The 19,747-nt window shown below is 57.1% G+C and overlaps 1 protein-coding gene across 3 annotated transcripts; it reads left to right on the forward strand.

Moving 5' to 3' along the window:
- Positions 1-262: 262 nt before the first annotated feature.
- LOC139257130 (E3 ubiquitin/ISG15 ligase TRIM25-like) lies at positions 263-19,400 on the forward strand. 3 transcript variants are annotated; one of them, XM_070874395.1, is made up of 7 exons: positions 267-916; positions 1,742-1,837; positions 3,860-4,090; positions 4,302-4,324; positions 16,757-16,890; positions 17,400-17,534; positions 17,683-19,400. In XM_070874395.1, the coding sequence occupies exons 1-7, from the start codon at positions 356-358 to the stop codon at positions 18,204-18,206; spliced, it is 1,704 nt and encodes a 567-aa protein (XP_070730496.1). In that variant the 5' UTR covers positions 267-355; the 3' UTR covers positions 18,207-19,400. The 3 variants fall into 3 exon arrangements, with proteins under 3 accessions (XP_070730497.1, XP_070730498.1, XP_070730496.1); XM_070874396.1 differs by lacking the exon at positions 1,742-1,837 and having other exon boundaries at positions 263-916; XM_070874397.1 differs by lacking the exon at positions 17,400-17,534 and having other exon boundaries at positions 266-916.
- The last annotated feature ends 347 nt before the right edge of the window (positions 19,401-19,747 follow it).

Here is a 19,747-nt window from a genome sequence, read left to right on the forward strand (position 1 = left end):
CCATGATCTTATTGCATGAAGGAGCAGGCTCGAGGGGCCGTATGGCCTGCTCCTGCTTCTATTTCTTATGTTGTGTTAAACTATTTTGGGTCTGGTCTGAGCTGATCAGTTTTGGGTCTGTGTTTACTGAGCCCAGCTTGCTGTATTCTGCTCCAGATTGTAAAATTATAATCTTGTTTTTCTGATTGTGGTTGGGAACTGCTACTGCAGGCCTGAAAGGTTGATCTTCAGCCAAAGTGAGTCATGAAAGTGAAACTAACATTGTCACTCCCTGCTTGTTTATCAGTATTTTACTTCCTGCTCTGGTTCTTCACTCTCTCCGACACTGCGTGAAACGACTTCAGGAGCTGTAACAATGGAGCTTGAAGCTTTAGAGGCTGAATTAACCTGTGCTGTGTGTCTCAATGTGTACCAGGATCCTGTGGGATTACCTTGTCTGCACAGTTTCTGTGTGAAATGTATTGAGGGAGTTTGGGCCCAGACAGCACGCCCAGCAGGGTTTGAGTGTCCTCAATGTCGTAGGAAATTCAACCCCAGGCCCAGTCTGGAGAAAAACTTCACGTTGTGTAATATCGTGGAAAATTACAACCGATCACAGCCTCCTGCTGATCCAGCCCATGTCATGTGTGAATACTGTGATGATAATCCATCTCAAGCTGTGAAGACGTGTCTGAAATGTGAAATATCGTTTTGCTCCCTTCATTTAAAGCCACATTTACAGAAAAAGGCCTACAAAGATCACACCCTCATCGAGCCTGTGTTTGACCTTACGGAGAGGCAGTGTCCGGACCATAAGAAGATCCTAGAGTTCTACTGTAAAGATGATGCAGAGTGTGTGTGTGTTTCCTGTACAATAATCGGGAAACATAAATCCCACACACTGCTGAGTTTGGATCAGGCACACACTGCAATTAAGGTGAGTGACACAATTTCTGATATTAAATACAGTGAGCGAGAGTTTTCCTGTTAATGACCAACATTAATTGGAACTGATTGCAGACAGTGCTGATTGAGCCCAGTGTTTTCTTCCTGTCCCAGGTCTGGGTGTTTGTTTTATGTCCGTCAGATTTGCTCCCTCCCCTTTCTCTTACAGTCTGTCTGAGAGAACAGGGTGGGCATGGGAGGACTGTGAGAGTGGCCCAGGGTGACTGCCCCTCACCCACACTCAACCCCTCCTGGGGAGGGCACTGCAGAGCTCAGTAATTCACTGTGTGGGCACCTGTGAGAACTGGCACTCCATGACACAGGGCTGTAGAGCAGAGCATGTTGTAGCCCTGGGTAATGCTGGGGGATTCTGCCCCCTGAGCAGCAGGGAGAGGGCCATCACCGGTGGGGGGAGTGAGGGACACCCATGGGGGGAGACTCAGGGGGTGGGTAGATAAACTGTTCCTCACAACAAGAGGGAATTGCTGTTTGAGAACTGCTGGTGTGTCTGAGTCTGTCTCCCTTTCCCCTGGGCTGATTCTGGAAATGGAGGAGCTGAGTCCGTGTGAGAATGCACCACACGCTGTGTCATTGTGAAAAGAAGCCGGTGTGTGTGTGGTCACTCAGTTTATACAGGGCAGGGAGCGCCTCGTTACTGAGAGCCACAGAAGGCAATATTTGTGCTCAGGGCCCAGATACTGAGACCCCCCCAAACCACTTTCACTCCACCCCAGTGGGCTCACTCACGGAACACAATCATTTCCCGGTTAAATTCCAGTTTCAATCCGTTTTAACGGTTTTCCAATTACCTTTACAGGAAGAATTGGAGAGAGAAACCGAGAAGCTTCGGGGAGTCCAGCAGAATTGTTCCAGCAAACAGCGAGACTTGGGGAGATCAGAAGCTGAAATAAAGGTCGGGAAAAGTGGAGCTGGATTTAGAAAGGGTTTGTCTCCCCGCTGAGTCAATGAACACATCAGAAACAGGCTTCCAAACCAGGCTGGTTGTGTTGGGGCCGATGCGTCAAGCCCCGAAACCTCCCTCGGGAGCCGGCGCCTCACAACTTGAGCCGCCTCGGGGAAATCCCCTCCGTGCCTTTCAGTTCTGTGCGGAGGGGTTTCCTGTACGGGCTGCTCCTGCACACCCTCAACTTTGCCATCCTCGTCTGCCGTCCGGACACGCCATGGCACTACATCTTGCCGTCCGGAGGAGGCGGGGGTCCCCGATGGAGTGCACTCTACGCGGGAGTCCTCCCACTATTTATCGGGGACTTGGCCTGGAGGGTGGTGCACGGAGCAATCCCGTGCAATAAATTTTTAAGCGGGTTCACGGGCTCCCAGGTCGCCTGCAATTTCTGCGGCTTGGAAGAGTCCGTGTTCCACATTTTTATTGAATGTACGAGGTTGCAGCCCCTGTCTCATTATTTAAAGGGGCTGCTCCTCAATTTCTGGCTGCACTTCAGTCCCACACTCCTGATCTTTGGGCACCCTGTGCCGAGGGGAGCGGGTAGGTCCGAGGGCTTCCTCGTAGGACTGCTCCTGGGCACGGCCAAGGGTGCCATCAGCCGGTCTAGGCAGCGGGCGGTTGAAGGGATCATTCAACCCGACTGCCTGCCTCTCTTACGTGCGTACATCCGGGCCAGGGTGTCCTTGGAGATGGAGCACGCAGTGTCCACCGGTACGCTCGCGGCCTTCCGCGAGAGGTGGGCGCCGGAGGGACTGAAGTGCATTATTACCCCCGGCAACCAAATTTTAATTTGATTTTATATGTTTTCAAGTTTAATTTGCTTTAATTGCCGGGTTTTAGTTCCCTCTCCCCTTTGATAGGGGGCACTTGTAAATTTACAGTTTTAGGGCCCAAACAAACCACAACAAAATACAAAAAAAATATAAAAAGGGCCGTGATAAGTTTTTGGAGTGTCCCCAAGATCGGGGGCACTTGATTTAACTGTTTTTTTTTGTTTTGGGGCCGAGTCACTGATTACACGGAGTTCCCGTGTGTTTGATGTGAGGGGAGCTGCTTAACTCTACCTGCCCCTCCCAGGGAATATTATTACATCACTTGGGCACTGGATTTACTGAGACACACACAGCCAGAGGCTGGCAGGTGAAGACTTGCCCTGAAGCCTGTATCATAGGAACATAGAAAGGAAAAGGAAGAAAAGCCCATTAGCCCCAGCGAGCCTGCCCCATGCAGACAGGGTTCAATCACACACACCACTGATCCACCCCGAACCATGTACTCACCTGGGAAAGGCAAACCGAGAGAGAATAAACACCTGCAGCCAATTTAGGACAAGCTCGGGGAAATTCCTCCCCAGCTCCCTTTTAAAGGGTGGTAGTGACTCCATACCCACCAAATGTTCAGGGAGTCTGTCCAGAGATCGAGGGCTCTGGCCTCCAACCTAACTCTGTGCCTATGGATTTTATACACAGGCCCTCTAGTCCTACCATCCCGATCCATCTCCAGTGCGTCACTCAACGAGTGAGTCCAATAATCCCTCCATCATTTTAAACACCTCAATCAAGTCCCTCTCGGCCTGCCTTTCTCTAAATCACCCGACCTCTTGGAGCCGATCCTCAGAACTAAACTCCATCAGACTACGTGTCTCCAGAGTCTCGATCTCCTTCACCAGGTGTGGGCACCAAAACTGGAGCCATCACTCCAGGTGTGGGTGGACCAGGTGGCAGTGCCACACACAGTCTAAACACAGCGCTCCTTCTTTTAGGCTCAAGGCTCAAGGTAACACTGGTTAAACTCTGTTTCCTCTCCCAGTAGACACCCCCACTGCCAGTAGACACCCCCACTGCTTGTCTATCTTTAACGGGTGATCGAGTGGTGATCTAAACAAACTGTCCCGTCCCTGGAAAGTGCCGTGTGCTCAGGGTAACACTGTGTGGAAGGGCCGTTTGTAATGAGAGTTGGTTTGGGTTTCAGACACGAATCAAGGAGCTGAAAGGAAAGCTATCGAAGAGCTTCTCTGAATGGAGGAGACAGCTGGAAGAAGATGAAGAATATGCACTGAAACTGATCGATGAGGAGGGGCTCCGAGCTCTCGCACAGATTAGAAACTGTTCTGAAGCATTAAACAAGAGGATGGAACAGATTACATTAATAGATGGAGAAACCCAGAGTCTGCTACAGAGGGACCCTCTCTCCTTTCTTCAGGTACATCTTCAATATAAACAGGGCCATGGCTGGGGAATGGGGCCTTTCTGTGAGGCTGGTGTGAGGGCTGAATTGTTTGAAGATTGTTGGGGACTGGCCCCACCTACTGTTACACACTGAACTCTTTGCTCTCAATCCCAAATTCACCGTTTGCTTCCATTGGGTGTTGGTTTGTTCGTTGACTGATTTGATCTCCTCTCTTTATTCACAGAACTCGAAGCAGCTCCTTTCCAGGTAAGTCCCTCTCCGTCACACACTACCTGCTGCTGATAGGGAACCTTCACCTGTATCTGGGAGAAGAGTGAAAGTAGAATCACGGCTTGGAAACCTTCCCAGATAAGGAGCTTTCAAATGGTGGGAATATTGAGTGATGTGTAACTGGGATCTGAGGGGTTCTTGGCTCAGGCAGCCTGTGGAAAATGGCAGTGACATGGGCTGTTCCATTGGTGTGTCGAGCTTCTCAGGAAGCTGTTAGACAGGAAGTGAGAGAGAGAGAAAACTGCAGTGACCTGTATCTAACCGAGGCTTCCTAAAGGCTCCATGTGTGTCAGTGACAGCTTTATTCCATTGGGTCAGTAAGTGCTGTGTGATTGGCTTGTTCTATCAACCAGTCCATGGAGAATGAGGAGAGGGGCAGGTCCCAGTGTCAGGGTGACAGTAAAATGTGTTGTGATTGGCTCATTCTATCCACGAACCGAGAAATGAGTGGGTGCTAAGATGTCCCAGTAATGGCAGTGTCCCTGGACACTCAGTGAGGGAATCCCACCGACCCCAGGTCCCTGGGAGGCTGTTCCTTCTCCTCTCCTCACTTCACATGATTGTAGTGAGTGTGTTCCTGCAGAGAGGGGGGCACAGACTGGAGACCCTCGGGATAATAATAATGATCAATAATGGAAAGATAAGGCTCCAGTACAGAGAAACTGGACTGAACACAGACGGCTTTGAAAATCACAAACTGAGCTGAAGTGTCAGCAAACCAGGATCCCACTGCACGTGTGGAGATCAGTGTGAATGCAGGGAGACGGCAAATCCCGGGATTCTGCCATTTTCCAGATGGGTTGCTGCGGGGTGTCAGTACGAGCATTAGAAGAGGGGCAGCTTGTTGCACTGATCACTCGATCCCCTTTGGGTTTCTGATGTGAAATGTCCCCACTGATAAAACATTCACTGTGTCTCTCTCTCCCCACCACCCCCCCGTGTCTCTCTCCCCCCCCACCCCGTCTCTCTCCCCCCCCCCATCTCTCTCTTTCCCCCGTCTCTCTCTCTCCCCCGTCTCTCTCTCCCCACTGCCGCCATGTGGCTCTCTTTCCTCACCGTGTGTCTCTGTCTCACCCTGCCATGTCTCTCCCTCTCCCCCTGCCCCCCGTGTCTCTCTACTCCACCACCGTCTCTCCCTCCCCCCCATGTGTTCCTACCCTCCTCCCCCATGTCGCTCTCAACCTCTGCCCCCCATCTTTCTCCACCCCCTGTCTCTAGCTGCTCCCCCACCCCCACCGTGTCTCTCTCTCTCCCACCCCCGTGTCTCTCTCCCCCGTCTCTCAATCATCCCCTCCCCGTGTCTCTCTCTACCCCCCATGTCTTTCTCCGCCCCCCCCCGTGTCTCTCTGTCCCCCCGTATCTCTCTCTTCCTCCCCATGTCGCTCTCTTTCCCCCCCAACTGTGTCTCTCTCTCTCTCTTTCCCTGTGTCACTCTCCCCCGCCCTTTTTCTCCCTTTCTCACCATGCCTCTCTCCCTCTTCTCACTCACCCGCCATGTGTGTGTGTCCTTCTCACCCTCCACCACCTCGTGTCTCTCTCTTTCCCCCCCACCACCCCATGTCTCTCTCTCTCTCCCCACCACCACCCCGTGTCTCTCTCTCTCCCCCTCCGTCTCTCTCCCCCCCCCTCCGTGTCTCTCTCCCCCTCCGTCTCTCTCTCCCCTCCCCGTGTCTCTCTCTCCCCGCCACCCGTCTCAGCAGCCCCCTCCGCACCCCCCCCGTGTCTCTCTCTCCCCCCTCCCCAGCATCTCTCTCTCTTCCCCAGGTCTCTCTCTCTCATACCCCCGTGTCTCTCTCCCCCTCTGCCCCATGTTGATCGCTCTACAACCCCACCGCGTCTCTCTCAACCCCTGCCCCCGTGTCAGTCTCTCCCTCCCCACCATGTCTCTCTCTCTCCCCCCCACCATGTCTCTCTCTCTTCCCCCCCCACTCCGTGTCTCTCTCTCTCTCCCCCCCCACTCCCCGTCTCCCTCTGTCCCCCCGTTCTTTCTCTCTCTCCCGCCCCATGACTATCTCTGCTCCGTGTCTCTCTTCCTCTTCCCCCTCTCTGTGTATCTCTCCCCCATCGCCATGCCCCTCCCCGTGTGTGTGTGTCTCTCTCTCTCTCTCTCTCCCCCCTCGTGTCTCTCTCTGTTCCCCCCCACCGTCCCCTCGCCATCCCTCCCTCTCCCCTGCCCCGAGTGTGTGTCTCTCTCTCCCCCTCCCCTGTGTGTCTCTCTCTCCCCCTCCCCCATGTCATTCTATTTCACCCCCCCCATGTCTCTCTCTTTCTCCTCAAGCCTCCCATCACCTCCCCCCACCACCCCGAGTGTGTGTCTCTCTCTATCCCCGCCAACATGTCACTCTCTCTCCCCCTCCCGGTGTCTCTCTCCCCCTGCCCCCGTGTCTTTCTCCCGCGCCCCCTTTGCCTCTAGCTGTTACCCCCCCCTCAACCCCCCGTGTCTCTCTATTTCCCCCCGATGACTCTCCCCGCCATATCTCTCTAACATTCCCATGTGTCTCTCTCCTCCCACTCCCCCGTGTCTCTCTCTCTCCTCCCCATGTCTCTCTCTCCACCCTCCCCGTGTCTCTCTCTCCCCTCCGCATGTCTCTCCCCACCCACCGTGTCTCTCTCTCCCCACCCACCGTGTCTCTCTCTCCACCCTCCCCGTGTCTCTCTCTCTCTCTGCCCCCATGTCGATCTCTCTCCAACCCCTGCCCCTGTGTCAGTCTCTCCACTCGCGAGTCCCTCGCCCCACCTCACCCCCCGCCACCTTTTCTCTTCCTCCTCCCCAATGACTATCTCTGCCCGTGTCTCTCTACCTCTTCCCCCTCTCGGTCTATCTTTCCCCCCCGCTACTCCCCTCCCTTTGTGTCTCTCTATCTTTCCCCCCGTGTCTCTCTCCCCCGCCGTCTCTCCCTCTCCCTCTCCCCCTCCCCGAGTGTGTGTCTCCCTCTCCCCCCTCCCCGAGTGTGTGTCTCCCTCTCCCCCCTCCCTGAGTGTGTGCCTCCCCCTCCCCCCTTCCCGAGTGTGTGTCTCTCACTCTCCACCCCCCTCCCCGAGTGTGTGTCTCCCTCTCCCCCCTCCCTGAGTGTGTGTCTCTCTCCCACACCCGACCACCCTCACGTGTCTCTCTCTCTCTCTCTTCCCCTCCGTCATTTCTCTCTCTTTCCCCGCCACCAAGTCGTTCTCTATAACCCCCCTGCCCCCATGTCGCTCTCTCCCCACCCCATGACTCTCCCAGCCCCGTGGCTCTCTCCCTCCCCCATGTCTCTCGCCCCTCCCGCCCCGTGTTTCTCTCTCCCTCTGTCCCTCTTCGCCCCCATCTCTCTCTCTCTCTCTTTCTCCTCCCCCATGTCTCTCTCTCTCAACACCCCCGTCTCTCTGTCCCCCAGACCTTTCTCTCTCTCTCCCCCCCACCCCATGACTCTCTCTCCCACCCCCTTTCCCCCTCCCCCACCCCCGTGTCTCTCTCTCCACCCCCCACCCCCCACAAACCGTTTCCCCTCCCCCCGTCTCTCTCTGTCCCTCCGTCCTTTTTCTATCTTCCCCCATGACTCTCTCTACCCCCCTTGTCTCTCCCCACCCCCGCGTGTCTCATCTCCTCCCCACCCCGCCCTGTGTCTCGCTCCCCCATCGCCCGACCCCCCAGTGTTTCTCTCTCTCCCCCCTCCCCCGTGTCTGTCACTCCCTCCCATGAGCCTCTCTCCCCCACCGTGTCTCTTGCCCCCTCCCCTGCCCCATGTTTCTCTCTCACCACGTGGCTCTTTCCCTCGGTCCCAATTCCTCCCATCTCTCTCTCTCCTCCCTCGTGTGTCTCTCTCAACCCTCCTTGTCTCCCCCCGCCTCCATGATTCTCTCTCCCACCCCCAGTTCCCTCTCCCTCCCTCGTCTCTCTCTCTGTCCTTTCTCTCCTCCCTACTCCGTGTCTCTCGCCCCCCTCCCCCCCCTCCATGTGTGTGTGTCTCTCTCTCCACCATGTCTCTCTCCAATCCCCACCCCCCGTGTCTCTCTCTCCATGTTTCTCCCCCACTTGTCTCTCTCTCTCCCCGCTGTGTCTATCTCCCCACCACCGCCATGTTTCACACTCCCCCCGTGTCTATCTCCACGCCCCCCCGAGTTTCGCGCTCCCCCCCGTGTCTATCTCCACGCCCCTCGTGTCTCGCGCTCCCCCGCCCCCGTGTCTATCTCTCCCCAACCCCTGTGTCTCTCTGTTCCCCCCCCCCGCCCCCCGGTCTCTCTCTCTCCCTCCTCGTGTCTCTCTCTGTCTCCCCCCCCCACCACTGCCCCTCCCTCTCCCTTACCCCGAGTGTGTATCTCTCTCTCCCCCTCCCCTGTGTGTCTCTCTTACGCCCCTCCCCTATGTCATTCTATTTCACCCCACCGTGTCTCTCTCTTCCTCCCCAAGCCTCCTATGCGCCCCCCCACCTCCACACCAAGTGTGTGTCTCTCTCTATCCCCGCCAACATGTCACTCTCTCTCCCCCTCTGCCCCCCATGTCAATCTCTCTCCCTCCCCCATGTCTCTCTCTCTCCCCCTCCCTCGTGTCTCTCGCCCCCTGCCCCCGTGTCCTTCTCTCCTCCCCTTGCCTCTAGCTGTCCCCCCCACCCCCCCCGTGTCTCTCTCCCCCCCCATGACTCTCTCTCCCCCCCCCCATGACTCTCTCTCCCACTCCATGTCTCTCTCCCCCGCCCCCCACCACACCGAGTGTGTGTCTCTCTCTATCCCCGCCAACATGTCACTCTCTCTCGCCCTCTGCCCCATGTCGATCTCTCACCCTCCCCCGTGTCTCTCTCTCTCCCCTCCCTCGTGTCTCTCTCCCCCTGCCCCCGTGTCTCCCTCAACCTCTGCCCCCATGTCAATCTCTCTCCCCCCTCCATGACTCTCTCTTCCACTCCATGCCTCTCTCCCCCGCCCCCCACCGTGTCTCTCTCCCCCACCCAATGTCTCTCTCCCCCGCCCCCCACTGTGCCTCGCTCTCCCCGTGTCTCTCACCGCCACCGTGTCTCTCTCTCAACCCTGTGTCTCTCTCTACCCGCCTTGTCTCTCTCCCGCCGCCCCCCCGTGTCTCTCTCTCCCCCTCTGCCCCCATGTCGATCTCTCTCCATCCCCCCCCGTGTCAGTCTCTCCCCCTGCCATGTCTCTCCCCTCGCGTGTCTCTTGCCCCACCTCCCCCCTCTGTCCTTTTTCTCTCTCCACCCCCATGACTATCTCTGCCCCCGTGTCTCTCTACCTCTTCCCCCTCTCTGTGTATCTTTCCCCCCGTCACGCCCCTCCCCGTGTATGTCTCTCTATCTTCCGCTCCCCCCGTGTCTCTCTCTCCCCCATGTCTCCATCTCCCGCCGCCTCTCCCGCTTCCCCCCCCCACCCCCTCCCCGAGTGTGTATTTCCCCCTCACCCCCTCCCCGAGTGTGTATCTCCCTCTCCCCCTCCCCTGTGTGTGTCTCTCTCTCTCCCCACCCGTGTCTCTCTCTCCCCCCCTCCCCGAGTGCGTGTCCCCCCCCCCACTCTGAGTGTGTCTCTCTCTCCCCCCGACCACCCTCATGTGTGTCTCTCTCTCTCTCTTCCCCCGTCCTTTCTCTCTCTTTCCCCGCCACCAAGTCGTTCTCTATCACCCCCCCCCCCCCCCGCCCCCATGTCGCTCTCTCCCCAGCCCAAGACTCTCCCAGTCCCATGGCTCTCTCCCCCCTCCATGTCTTTTCCTCCGCCCTTCCCCCCCCACCTGTCTCTCCTCCCCCGTATCTCTATCTCTCCTCCCGTGTCTCTCACCTCCCCCCGCCCCGTGTCTATCTCCCCTTCCCCCCCTCCACCCCCGGGTCCATCTCCCCATCCCCCCCCATGTCTCTCTCCCCCTCCCTCTTGTCTCTCTCTCTCTCCCCCATGTCTCTCTCAACCCCTGCCCTTATGTCTCTCTCCCGCCCCCCCATCTCTCTTCCCCCTCCCCCATCACTCTCTCTCCCCCCCCACCTCCCTGATTCTCTCTCCCACCCCCGTTTCCCCCTCTCCCTCCCTCGTCTCTCTCTCTCTCTGTCCCCCAGTCCTTTTTCTCTTCCCCCCTCCATGTCTCTCGCCCCCCCTCACCACCCCCTCCATGTGTATGTCTCTCTCCCCCTCCCCCGTGTCTGTCTCCCCTCTCCCCCATGTCTTTCGCTCCCCATTCATGCTGTCTCTCTCCCCCCCCCACTGTGTCTCTCTCCCCCCCACCCATCTCTCGCCCCCCGCCACTGTCTGTCTCTCTCTCTCTCTCTCTCCCTCCCCCCCACCCATCTCTCTCCTCCCCCCCATGTTTCTCTCCCCGCCCCCCCCCCCCCGCACTTCTCACTCTTCCCCAGGTCTCTCCCTCTCCTACCCCCGCATCTCTCACCCTCTGCCTCCATGTCGGTCTCTCTACAACCGCCCGCGTCTCTCTCAACCCCTGCCCCGATGTCAGTCCCTCCCCCCTCCGCCCCAACCGTCTCTCTCCCCACCCCATGACGATCTCTGCCCCGTGCCTCTCTTCCTCTTCCCCCTCCACGTGTCTCTTTCCCCGCACTTGTATCTCTCTCCCCGTGTCTCTTCCCCCCACCCCCGTCTCTCTCCATGCCCGTGTCTTTCTCCCCACCCCCTCCCGTGTTTCGCGCTCCCCGCCGCCATGTCTCTCTCCATGCCTCCATGTATCGCGCCCCCCCGCACCGTGTCTATCTCCATGCCCAGCCGTGTCTCGCGCTCCCCCCGTGTCTCTCTCCATGCCCCCCGTGTCTCGCGCTCCCCCCGTGTCTTGCGCTCCCCCCCGTGCCTCTCTCCATGCCCCCCGTGTCTCTCTTTCCCCTTCCCAGTGTCTCTCTGTTCCCCCCATCTCTCTCTCCCGCCTCGTGTCTCTCTCAGTCTCCCCCCCCCCACCGACATCCCTCCCATCTCCTCTGCCCCGAGTGTGTGTCTCTCTCTCCCCTCCCCCATGTCATTCTATTTCACCCCCACATGTCTCCCTCTTCTTCCCCAAGCCTCGTACATCCCCCCACCCCACCCTGAGTGTGTGTCTCTCTCTATCCCCGCCAACATATCTCTCTCTCCCCCTCTGCCCCCATGTCTCTCTCTCTCCCCCTGCCCCCATGTCTGCCTCACCCTCTGCCCCCGTGTCTTTCTTTCCCCCCGTTTGCCTCTAGCTGTCACCCCCAACCGCCCATGTCTCTCTCTTCCCCCCATGACTCTCCCCGCCGTATCTCTCTAACACCCCCCATGTATCTCTCTCCCCCCGCTCCCATGTGTCTCTCTCCCCACTCCCATATCTCCCTCCCCGCTCCTGTGTCTCTCTGCCCACCCCGTGTCTCTCTTCCCCCACTCCCGTGAATATCTACCCCCCTGCATCTCTCTCTCCCCCCTCTCCTGCATCTCTCTCTCTGCGGCCCCCCCCCCGCATCCCTCTCTTCCTCCCGTGTCTCTCTGCCCCCAAGTTGATCTCTCTCCATCCCCCCCGTATCTCTCTCAACCCCTGCCCCCGTGTCAGTCTCTCCCCCCGCCTTGTCTCTCTCTCCCCTCGAGTGTCTCTTGCCCCACCTCACCCCCATCTTTTCTCTCTCTCCCCCCCCATGTCTCCCTACCTCTTCCCCCTCTCTGTGTATCTTTCCCCACCCGCCACGCCCCTCACCTGTGTGTGTCTCGCTCTCTTTCTCTCCCCCCCCCATCTCTCTCTCTCCCGTGTCTCTCTCCCCCGCCGTCGCTCCCTCTTCCCCTCCCCAAGTGTGTCTCACCCCCTCCCTGAGTCTGTCTCTCCCCTCCCCCGACCACCCTCACGTGTCTCTCTCTCTCTCTCTCTTCCCCCGTCCTTTCTCTTTCTTTCCCCGCCACCAAATCGTTCTCTATCACCCCCAGCCCTCATGTCACTCCCCACCCCATGACACACACATCCCCGTGGCTCTCTCCCCCCCATGTCTCTTCCTCCACCCCCACCCCTCCCCTCCACCTGTCTCTCCCCCCCGTATCGCTATCTCTCCTCCAGTGTCTCTCACCTCCCCCCGTGTCTCTCTCCCCCTCCCCCATGTCTCTCTCCCCTCTGCCCGTCCCGTGTCTCTTTCTCTCTCCCCGTCTCTGTCCTCCCCCAGTCTCCCCCCGCTTGTCTCTCTCTCTCTCCCCCCTCCCATGTGTGTCTCTCTCTGCCCGCCCCCATGATTCTCTTTCCCTCCCATGTCGCTCTCCCACCCCGTGCCTCTCTCTCTCCCGTCTTTCTCTCTCTGTCCCCCCGTCCCTTTTCTATCTTCCCCCCCCACCCATGACACTCTCTCCCTCCCCCCCCGGCCATGTCTCTCTCCACCCCCCCCCCCTCCGTGTCTCTATCTCCTCCCCCCCGCCCTGTGTCTCGTTCCCCTGCCGCCTGACCCCCCAGTGTCTCTCTCTCTCTCCCCCACCCCCACCCCCGTCTCTCTCTCTCTCTCTTCCCCCCTCCCACTGTGTCTCTCTCCCCCTGTGTCTCTCCCCCTCCCCCGTCTCTCTCTGTCCCTTCCCATCCTTTCTGTCTCTCTCCCCCACCGTGTCTCTCTCAACCCTCCCTCCCCCGCCGTGTCTCTATCTCCTCCCCCCCACACCCCGTGTCTCGCTACCCCACTGCCCGACCCCCCAGTGTCTCCCTCTCTCTCTCTCTCCCCTCCAGTGTCTCTGTCAACCACTGCCCCCATGTCACTCTCCCTCTCTCCCCACCCCACCGTCTCTCTCTCTCTCCCCCGTGTCTCTCTCTCTCCCCACCGTGTCTCTCGCCCACCCCCGTGTCTCTCTCCCCACCGTGTCTCTCTCTCCCCCGTGTCTCTCTCTCCCTCTGTCCCTCTTCGCCCCCATCTCTCTCCCCTCCCCCGTGTCTATCTCTCTCTCAACCCACTCTGTCTCTCTCTGCCCCCCCGACCTTTCTCTCTCTCTCCCCACCCCATCACTCTCTCTCCCACCCCCATGTCTCTCTCTTCCTCCTCATGTCTTTCTCTCCCTCCCTCTTGTCTCTCTCAACCCCTACCACTATGTCACTCTCTCCCCCTATCCCACCGTCTCTCTCTCTCCTCCCCGTGTCTCTCTCTCTCATCCCCCCCTGTCTCTCTGTCCCTCCGATCTTTCTCTCTCTCCCCCCCACCCCATGACTCTCTCTCCCACCCCCATTTCCCCCTCCCTCCCATGGCTTTCTCACCCCACCCCCGTGTCTCTCTCTCACCACAACCTGTCTCCCCTCCCCCCGTCTCTCTCTGTCCCCCCGTCCTTTTTCTATCTTCCCCCATGACTCCCTCCCCCCCCCCGGCCATGTCTCTCTCCACCCCCCCCCCCCTCCGTGTCTCTATCTCCTCCCCACCCCGCTCTGTGTCTCACTCCCCCGTTGCCCGACCCCCCAGTGTCTCTCTCTCTCTCCCCCCTCCCCCCCCCGGGTCTATCTTCCCCTCCTCCAGGTGTCTCTCTCTCCCCCTCCCCGTTCTTTCTGTCTCTCTCCCCCATCCGTGTCTCTCTCAACCCCTGCCCCCATGTTGCTCTCTCTCTCTCTCTCTCTCTCTCTCTCCCCCCACCCCACCGTCTCTCTCTTTCTCTCCCCCCCCCCCACCCCACCCTCTCTCTCTCTCCCTCCCCCCCCGTGTCTCTCTCCCTCTCCCCACCGTGTCTCTCTCTCCCCCCCGTGTCTCTCTCCCCCCGTGTCTCTTGCCCTCCCGCACTTTTTCATGCCCCCCCTCCGCCCCGTGTTTCTCTCTCTCCACATACTCTCTCCCTCTTCCTCCCATCTCTCTCTCTCTCAACCCCCGTCTCTCTCTCCCCCTCCATGATTCTCTCTCCCACCCCCGTTTCCCTCTCTGTCCCCCCCGTCCTTTCTCTCCTTCCCCCTCCGTGTCTCTCGCCCCCCACGCCACCCCCTCCATGTGCGTGTCTCTCTCCAATCCCCCGCCCCGAATCTCTCTCAACCCTTGCCCCCATGTCTCTCTCCCCCCCACCCGTGTCTCTTTCTCCCCCCAAATCATCCCTCGCACCCCCCCCATGTCTCTCTCTCTTCCCCAGGTCTCTCCGTCGCCCACCCCCATGTCTCTCTCCCCCTCTGCCCCCATGTCGATCTCTCTCCAACCCCCCCGCGTCTCTCTCAACCCCTGTCCCCGTGTCAGTCTCCCCCCACCACCCACATGTCTCTCTCTCCTGTCGCGTCCCCCCCACCTTCTTTCCTCTCTCTCCCCCCCTCATGACTATCTCTGCCCCCGTGTCTCTCTACCTGTTCCCCCTCTCTGTGTATCTTCCCCCATTCTCGCCCTGCCCTCCCCTGTGTATGTGTCTCTCTCTCCCCCCAACCCTGAGTGTGTGTCTCTCTCCCTCCCCGACTGCCCTCACGTGTCTCTCTCTCTCTTCCCCTGCGTCCTTTCTCTCTCTTTCCCCGCCACCAAGTCGTTCTCTATCAACCCCCCACCCCCATGTCGCTCTCTCCACACCCCATGACTCTCCCAGCCCTGTGGCTCTCTCCCTCCCTATGTCTCTTCATCCATCACCCCCCCCCCCCACCTGTCTCTCCCCCCTGTCCCCGTATCTCTATCTCTCCTCCAGTGCCTCTCTTCCCCCCCCCACCCGCCCGTGTCTCTCTCCCCCTCCCCCCTGTCTCTCTCTCTCTCCGCCATCTCTTTCTGTGTCCCTGTCCTTTCTCTCTCTCCTCCCCATGTCTCTCTCCCCTTCGCCCATCCTGTGCCTCTTTCTCTCCCCCCCGTTTCTGCCCCCCGGCTAGTCTCTTCCCCCAGTTGTCTCTCTCTCTCTCTCTCTCCCCCTCCCATAATTCTCGCTCCCTCCCATGTCTCTCTCCCCCCACCGCCCTGTGTCTTGTACCCCCGTCGCCCGTCTCTTCCCCCAGTGTCTCTCTCTCTCTCTCCCCCACCCCCGGCTCTCTCTCTCTCTCCCCCCCACCCCCACCTCTCTCTCTTCCCCCATCCCCCCCGTGTCTATCTCCCCCTCCCCCGTCTCTCTCTGTACCCCCTGTCCTATCTGTCTCTCTCCCCACTGTGTCTCTCGCCCCCCCCCGCCCGTGTTTCTCTCTCCCTCTTCGCCCTCATCTCTCTCTCAACACTCCACCCCCCCCCCCCCGTCTCTCTCTCTGTACCTCCGACCTTTCTCTCTCTCCCCCCCCAACCCCATCACTCTCTCTCCCACCCCCTTGTCTCTCTCTCTCCCCTCCCTCTTGTCGCTCTCTCTCTCCCATCCCCGTTTCCCCCTCCCTCCCGTGTCTTTCTCCCCTTCGTGTCTCCCCCTCCCCCCCATGTCTCCCCTCCTCTCCCCCCCCTGTCTCTCTTTGTCCCCCTGTCCTTTTTCTATCTTCCCCCCCATGACTCTCTCTACCCCCGCGTGTCTCTATCTCCTCCCCACCCCACCCTATGTCTCACTCCCCTGCTGCACGACTCCCCAGTGCCTCTCTTTCTCTCCCCCCTCCCCCCCAGGGTCTATCTTCCCCTCCTTCACGTGTCTCTCTCCCTCACCCCCGTTCTTTCTGTCTCTCTCTCCCCCGTGTCTCTCTCTTCTTCCCTGTGTCTGTCACTCCCCGCCGTGTGTTTCTGTCCCCCACCGTGTCTCTCTCTCCTACCCCCATGTTGTGTGTCTATCTCAACCCCCCCATGTCTCTTCCCCCCCCCCCCTATCCATTCTCTGTCACTCCCCGTGTCTGTCTCTCTCTCCCCGCTATCTCTCTCTCACACTACTGCCGATGTTTCTCCTCCTACAGAAGGCCACGAAAATGTTCCCAATAATGCAACAGCTGGAAGCAAATCCAGCCCCAGGCTTCAGCGGCAGGAAATGTTTGAGCAGCGGCCTCTATACTGACCCGTCAGAAGACCAGCAGCACAGCAGCACAACGTGCTCGTTGTGGGGCCCACTTCCGGTTCCAGGGCCGAGGAGTCTGCGCCTGTGCGAAAGGCGTCGGGGGCAGAGTCCAGAGGACACAGGCGCAGAAACAACACGGTGCAAATAGTCACTCTGATGTTTTAAGCCGCGACCCTCTCCCGCCTGTCGGGGGGCGCGAGGTTAAAATTGAAACGACTGTGAGGGAATTCCACCCACCCCAGGTCCCTGGGAGGCTGTTCCTTCTCCTCTCCTCACTTCACATGATTGTAGTGAGTGTGTTCCTGCAGAGAGGGGGGGCACAGACTGGAGACCCTCGGGATAATAATAATGATCAATAATGGAAAGATGAGGCTCCAGTACAGAGAAACTGGACTGAACACAGACGGCTTTGAAAATCACAAACTGAGCTGAAATGGCGGCAAACCAGGATCCCACTGCACGTGTGGAGATCAGTGTGAATGTAGGGAGACGGCAAATCCCGGGATTCTGCCATTTTCCAGATGGGTTGCTGCGGGGTGTCAGTCCGAGCATTAGAAGAGGGGCAGCTTGTTGCACTGATCACTCGATCCCCTTTGGGTTTCTGATCTGAGATGTCCCACTGATAAAACATTCTCTCCTCTTTCATTCCAGAGTGACGGAGACTCAGAGAGTCACAGACCCAGATGTTCCAGCGCTCGCCCTGAACCTGTCCAATATATCGCAACTTATCCAGGAGAGGCTGAATGGATGGGAAAAGTACCACTCAGACATACTGGGAATCATCAGTAAGATGGTGCAGCTTTTCTCCAATATAAGGCACCGAGAGCAGGTGGGGTTAGTTGTGTTCAGACAGCTGGGAATATCCCGAACTTTAATATCAGCTCCCTGTGTCTGTGGATCAGGAGCCTGAGATTAATCCTCAGTCCCCAGTGACACCTGCTTTAAACATTCCTCACTGTAATGGGCCAGAGCTTCACCCACCGTGGGCCAGGTAGGGGCGGGGTTACACACTGCCAATCAGAGTGGCCCTTAAAGGGACACCGACCCTCAATGGCTGCCAGTATTATTAAAGAGTTTAGTAAGAGATGGAAAGACTTGCATTTATATAGCACCTGTCAGAACCTCAGGAATCCCAAAGTGCTTTACAGACAATGGAGTTCTATTTTGAAGTGTAGTCACTGTTGTAATGTAGGAATATATAAGTATGGAATATATAACCCCCCCATCGAGCAATATGAAGGAGGTGGGACCTCGCTGTGTCACAATTCCCAATCACCATGTGCTTTGTTTACAGGGCCAGCTTCCACCGAATACAGGGGCCCATCGACTGTAACTCCTCCCCCACACAGCTCCTCTGGGGCAGCCCCTGTCCCATTGATCGCCATCAAGCAGTCGACTGGGATCAGAGGGAGAACGGGAATATCCCAAGGTGTGTTTATAATCTGAAACGGGATCACACTGACTGGTAATATGGGGCTGGCACTGTCTGGGAAATACTGACACTCCGACCCTACAGCTGTCAATCATTGATCTGAGTGGAATAACCCTGTCTGACCAATCTCTTCTCTCCTCTCTAGGGCAAAGGTCACCGATGGGCCTGGATCCAAAGACAGCAAACTGGGACTTGGTTCTGTCTGATGATCTGAGATCAGTAACACGGACTGGACAGAAACAGCCCTACCCACCTCACCCAGAGAGGTTTAAAGACCAACCCCAAGTCCTCTGCTCCCAGAGCTTCTCCTCAGGATCCCATTCCTGGGATGTGGAGACTGATGGGAATTACTGGGGAATAGGGATTGTGTGTGGGAGTGTAGAGAGGGAGGGGGGAGGGTCTTACCTTGGGGGCAGCAGTAAATCCTGGGGTTTACATTATTATGGTGGTGTTTCTCTCAGGGCCCGGCACAATTCTTGGGACACTCCCCTCCGAGGTTTCCGGTCTGGGAGCAGGATCCGGGTTCAGTTGGACTACGAGGCTGGGACTGTGTCATTTCACCAGGTCACTGACTCACTGACACATTTACACACATTTCACACCACATTCACTGAACCCGTGTTTCCAGCATTTTATTGTCGGAACAAATCCCTAAAACTGTTAAATTAATCCCGATATCGGAGACTCGGTGATGTCACTTCCGGTTTCGGGGATACTGCGATATCACTTCCGGTTTCGGGTGGCCCTCCTCAACGGGTCATTTCCGGGTTGGGGTCACAGATTATGTCATTTCCAGAACTGTGGCTCTGATGATGTCACTTCTAGGTCGGTAGAGGTGGGTTGGAATGCTGTCATTTCCTGTTCCCCTCTTGCATGTCACTTCCGGGTCTGTCCCTCTGACGATGTCACTTCCAGCCTTGCCCCTCTATGATGTCATTTCCGGGTGTGCATCTCTGATGCTTTCAAGTCGGGTCCCACCCCCAATGACGCCATTTCCGGTGCCATCTGATGATGTCACGTTCGGGTCCCTCCCTCCGATGATGTCATACCCGGGTCCCCCTCTGATGATGTCAGGAGCTCGGTGCCTTGCTGCTTTTAAGGATCCGTGGGGTCTTTGTGCTTTTCTCTGTAAGGGTCTGTCACTGACGCTAAACACAGCTGCTTTTGGTCAGTTTGCTGCAATTCCTAGAGTTACAATTGATTGTCCCCTTCAGTTGTAGAATTTTAGTACTTTAGTTCTATAATTGTAGTGGTTTTAATCTCTGTGATGAATCACAATAGTGATGAGCACATCTGGGTTAATATCAGTCGTGAATTATACTAGTGACAGGCAGGACTGCATCAATCACAGTTAAATTCTCCATATTAACTTGTGGTTTCAGGGAGTTTCTGTGAGCAATGTTCAGTGAAAGGGATTCCAGTCCGACAGAGTTTTCACTGATAAGGAGAGGCCACAAAACTCTCTGTTAGTTCCAGCCTTGAAAAGGCACCTGCCACAGATCTGGAAAATCCGGGAGTGAGTCAAGTTATGGGAAGTTATTCTTGTTAAAACTGGAGTTACTGCAACTAATTGGATGAAGTAATACTTTGAAACACGTGGACCCTCACGTAGCGAGAGTGAAAGAAAGGGATAAAAAGAGGGTTGTTACAATAGATACTTCAGAATTCGACAAGGTTTGGCCAGCTGATCCCCTCGAGCTCGAAACCTGTGGCCCAGTGATATTCTCCGGTCTTGTACCACAAGCGTCTCAAGCATATAGGTGATTATTGGTAATAATAGTTATCATTGTATATGGGTAATTATTGGTAATAATCATTTTATGCTTAATTCGTATGAAAGTCAATAAATGCTTTTGAACCCTATTACTACGTGGAATATCTGATTAATTTATATATAAGAACATCCATTCCCTAACAGTTGGCATCTCAGATCAAGGGGCATATTTGGGACAGGGATTTTAGGATGGCGACCTGTATTTCTCTGACATTTAACACTGCCGCGTTACAGTATATTATTCTGCCCTGGCCATTATCACACTCTGAACTAGATGAGACTTCAGAGAAATGTATCCTCGCTCTTCAAGCATCACAATTTGCATTGGACGCGGTCATATACAGAGATGTATTTAAATGGCTTCGAGTCCCTTTGATGAGGGGTCTGATACAAAAGGGTGCAGAGACCATCAGCAGGTCGGGGCCTTAAAGGAGGA

This window comes from Pristiophorus japonicus, unplaced genomic scaffold (assembly GCF_044704955.1).
Source record: "Pristiophorus japonicus isolate sPriJap1 unplaced genomic scaffold, sPriJap1.hap1 HAP1_SCAFFOLD_803, whole genome shotgun sequence".
NCBI classification, from domain to species: Eukaryota; Metazoa; Chordata; class Chondrichthyes; family Pristiophoridae; genus Pristiophorus; species Pristiophorus japonicus.

Excerpts from the sequence above, each read along its gene's own strand:
- LOC139257130 (XM_070874395.1), top strand. The coding sequence starts at position 356 with ATGGAGCTTGAAGCTTTAGAGGCTGAATTAACCTGTGCTGTGTGTCTC. Across the intron at positions 4,091-4,301 it reads ACCCTCTCTCCTTTCTTCAG|AACTCGAAGCAGCTCCTTTC; the intron begins GTACATCTTCAA and ends CTTTATTCACAG. Across the intron at positions 17,535-17,682 it reads GAGAACGGGAATATCCCAAG|GGCAAAGGTCACCGATGGGC; the intron begins GTGTGTTTATAA and ends TCTCCTCTCTAG.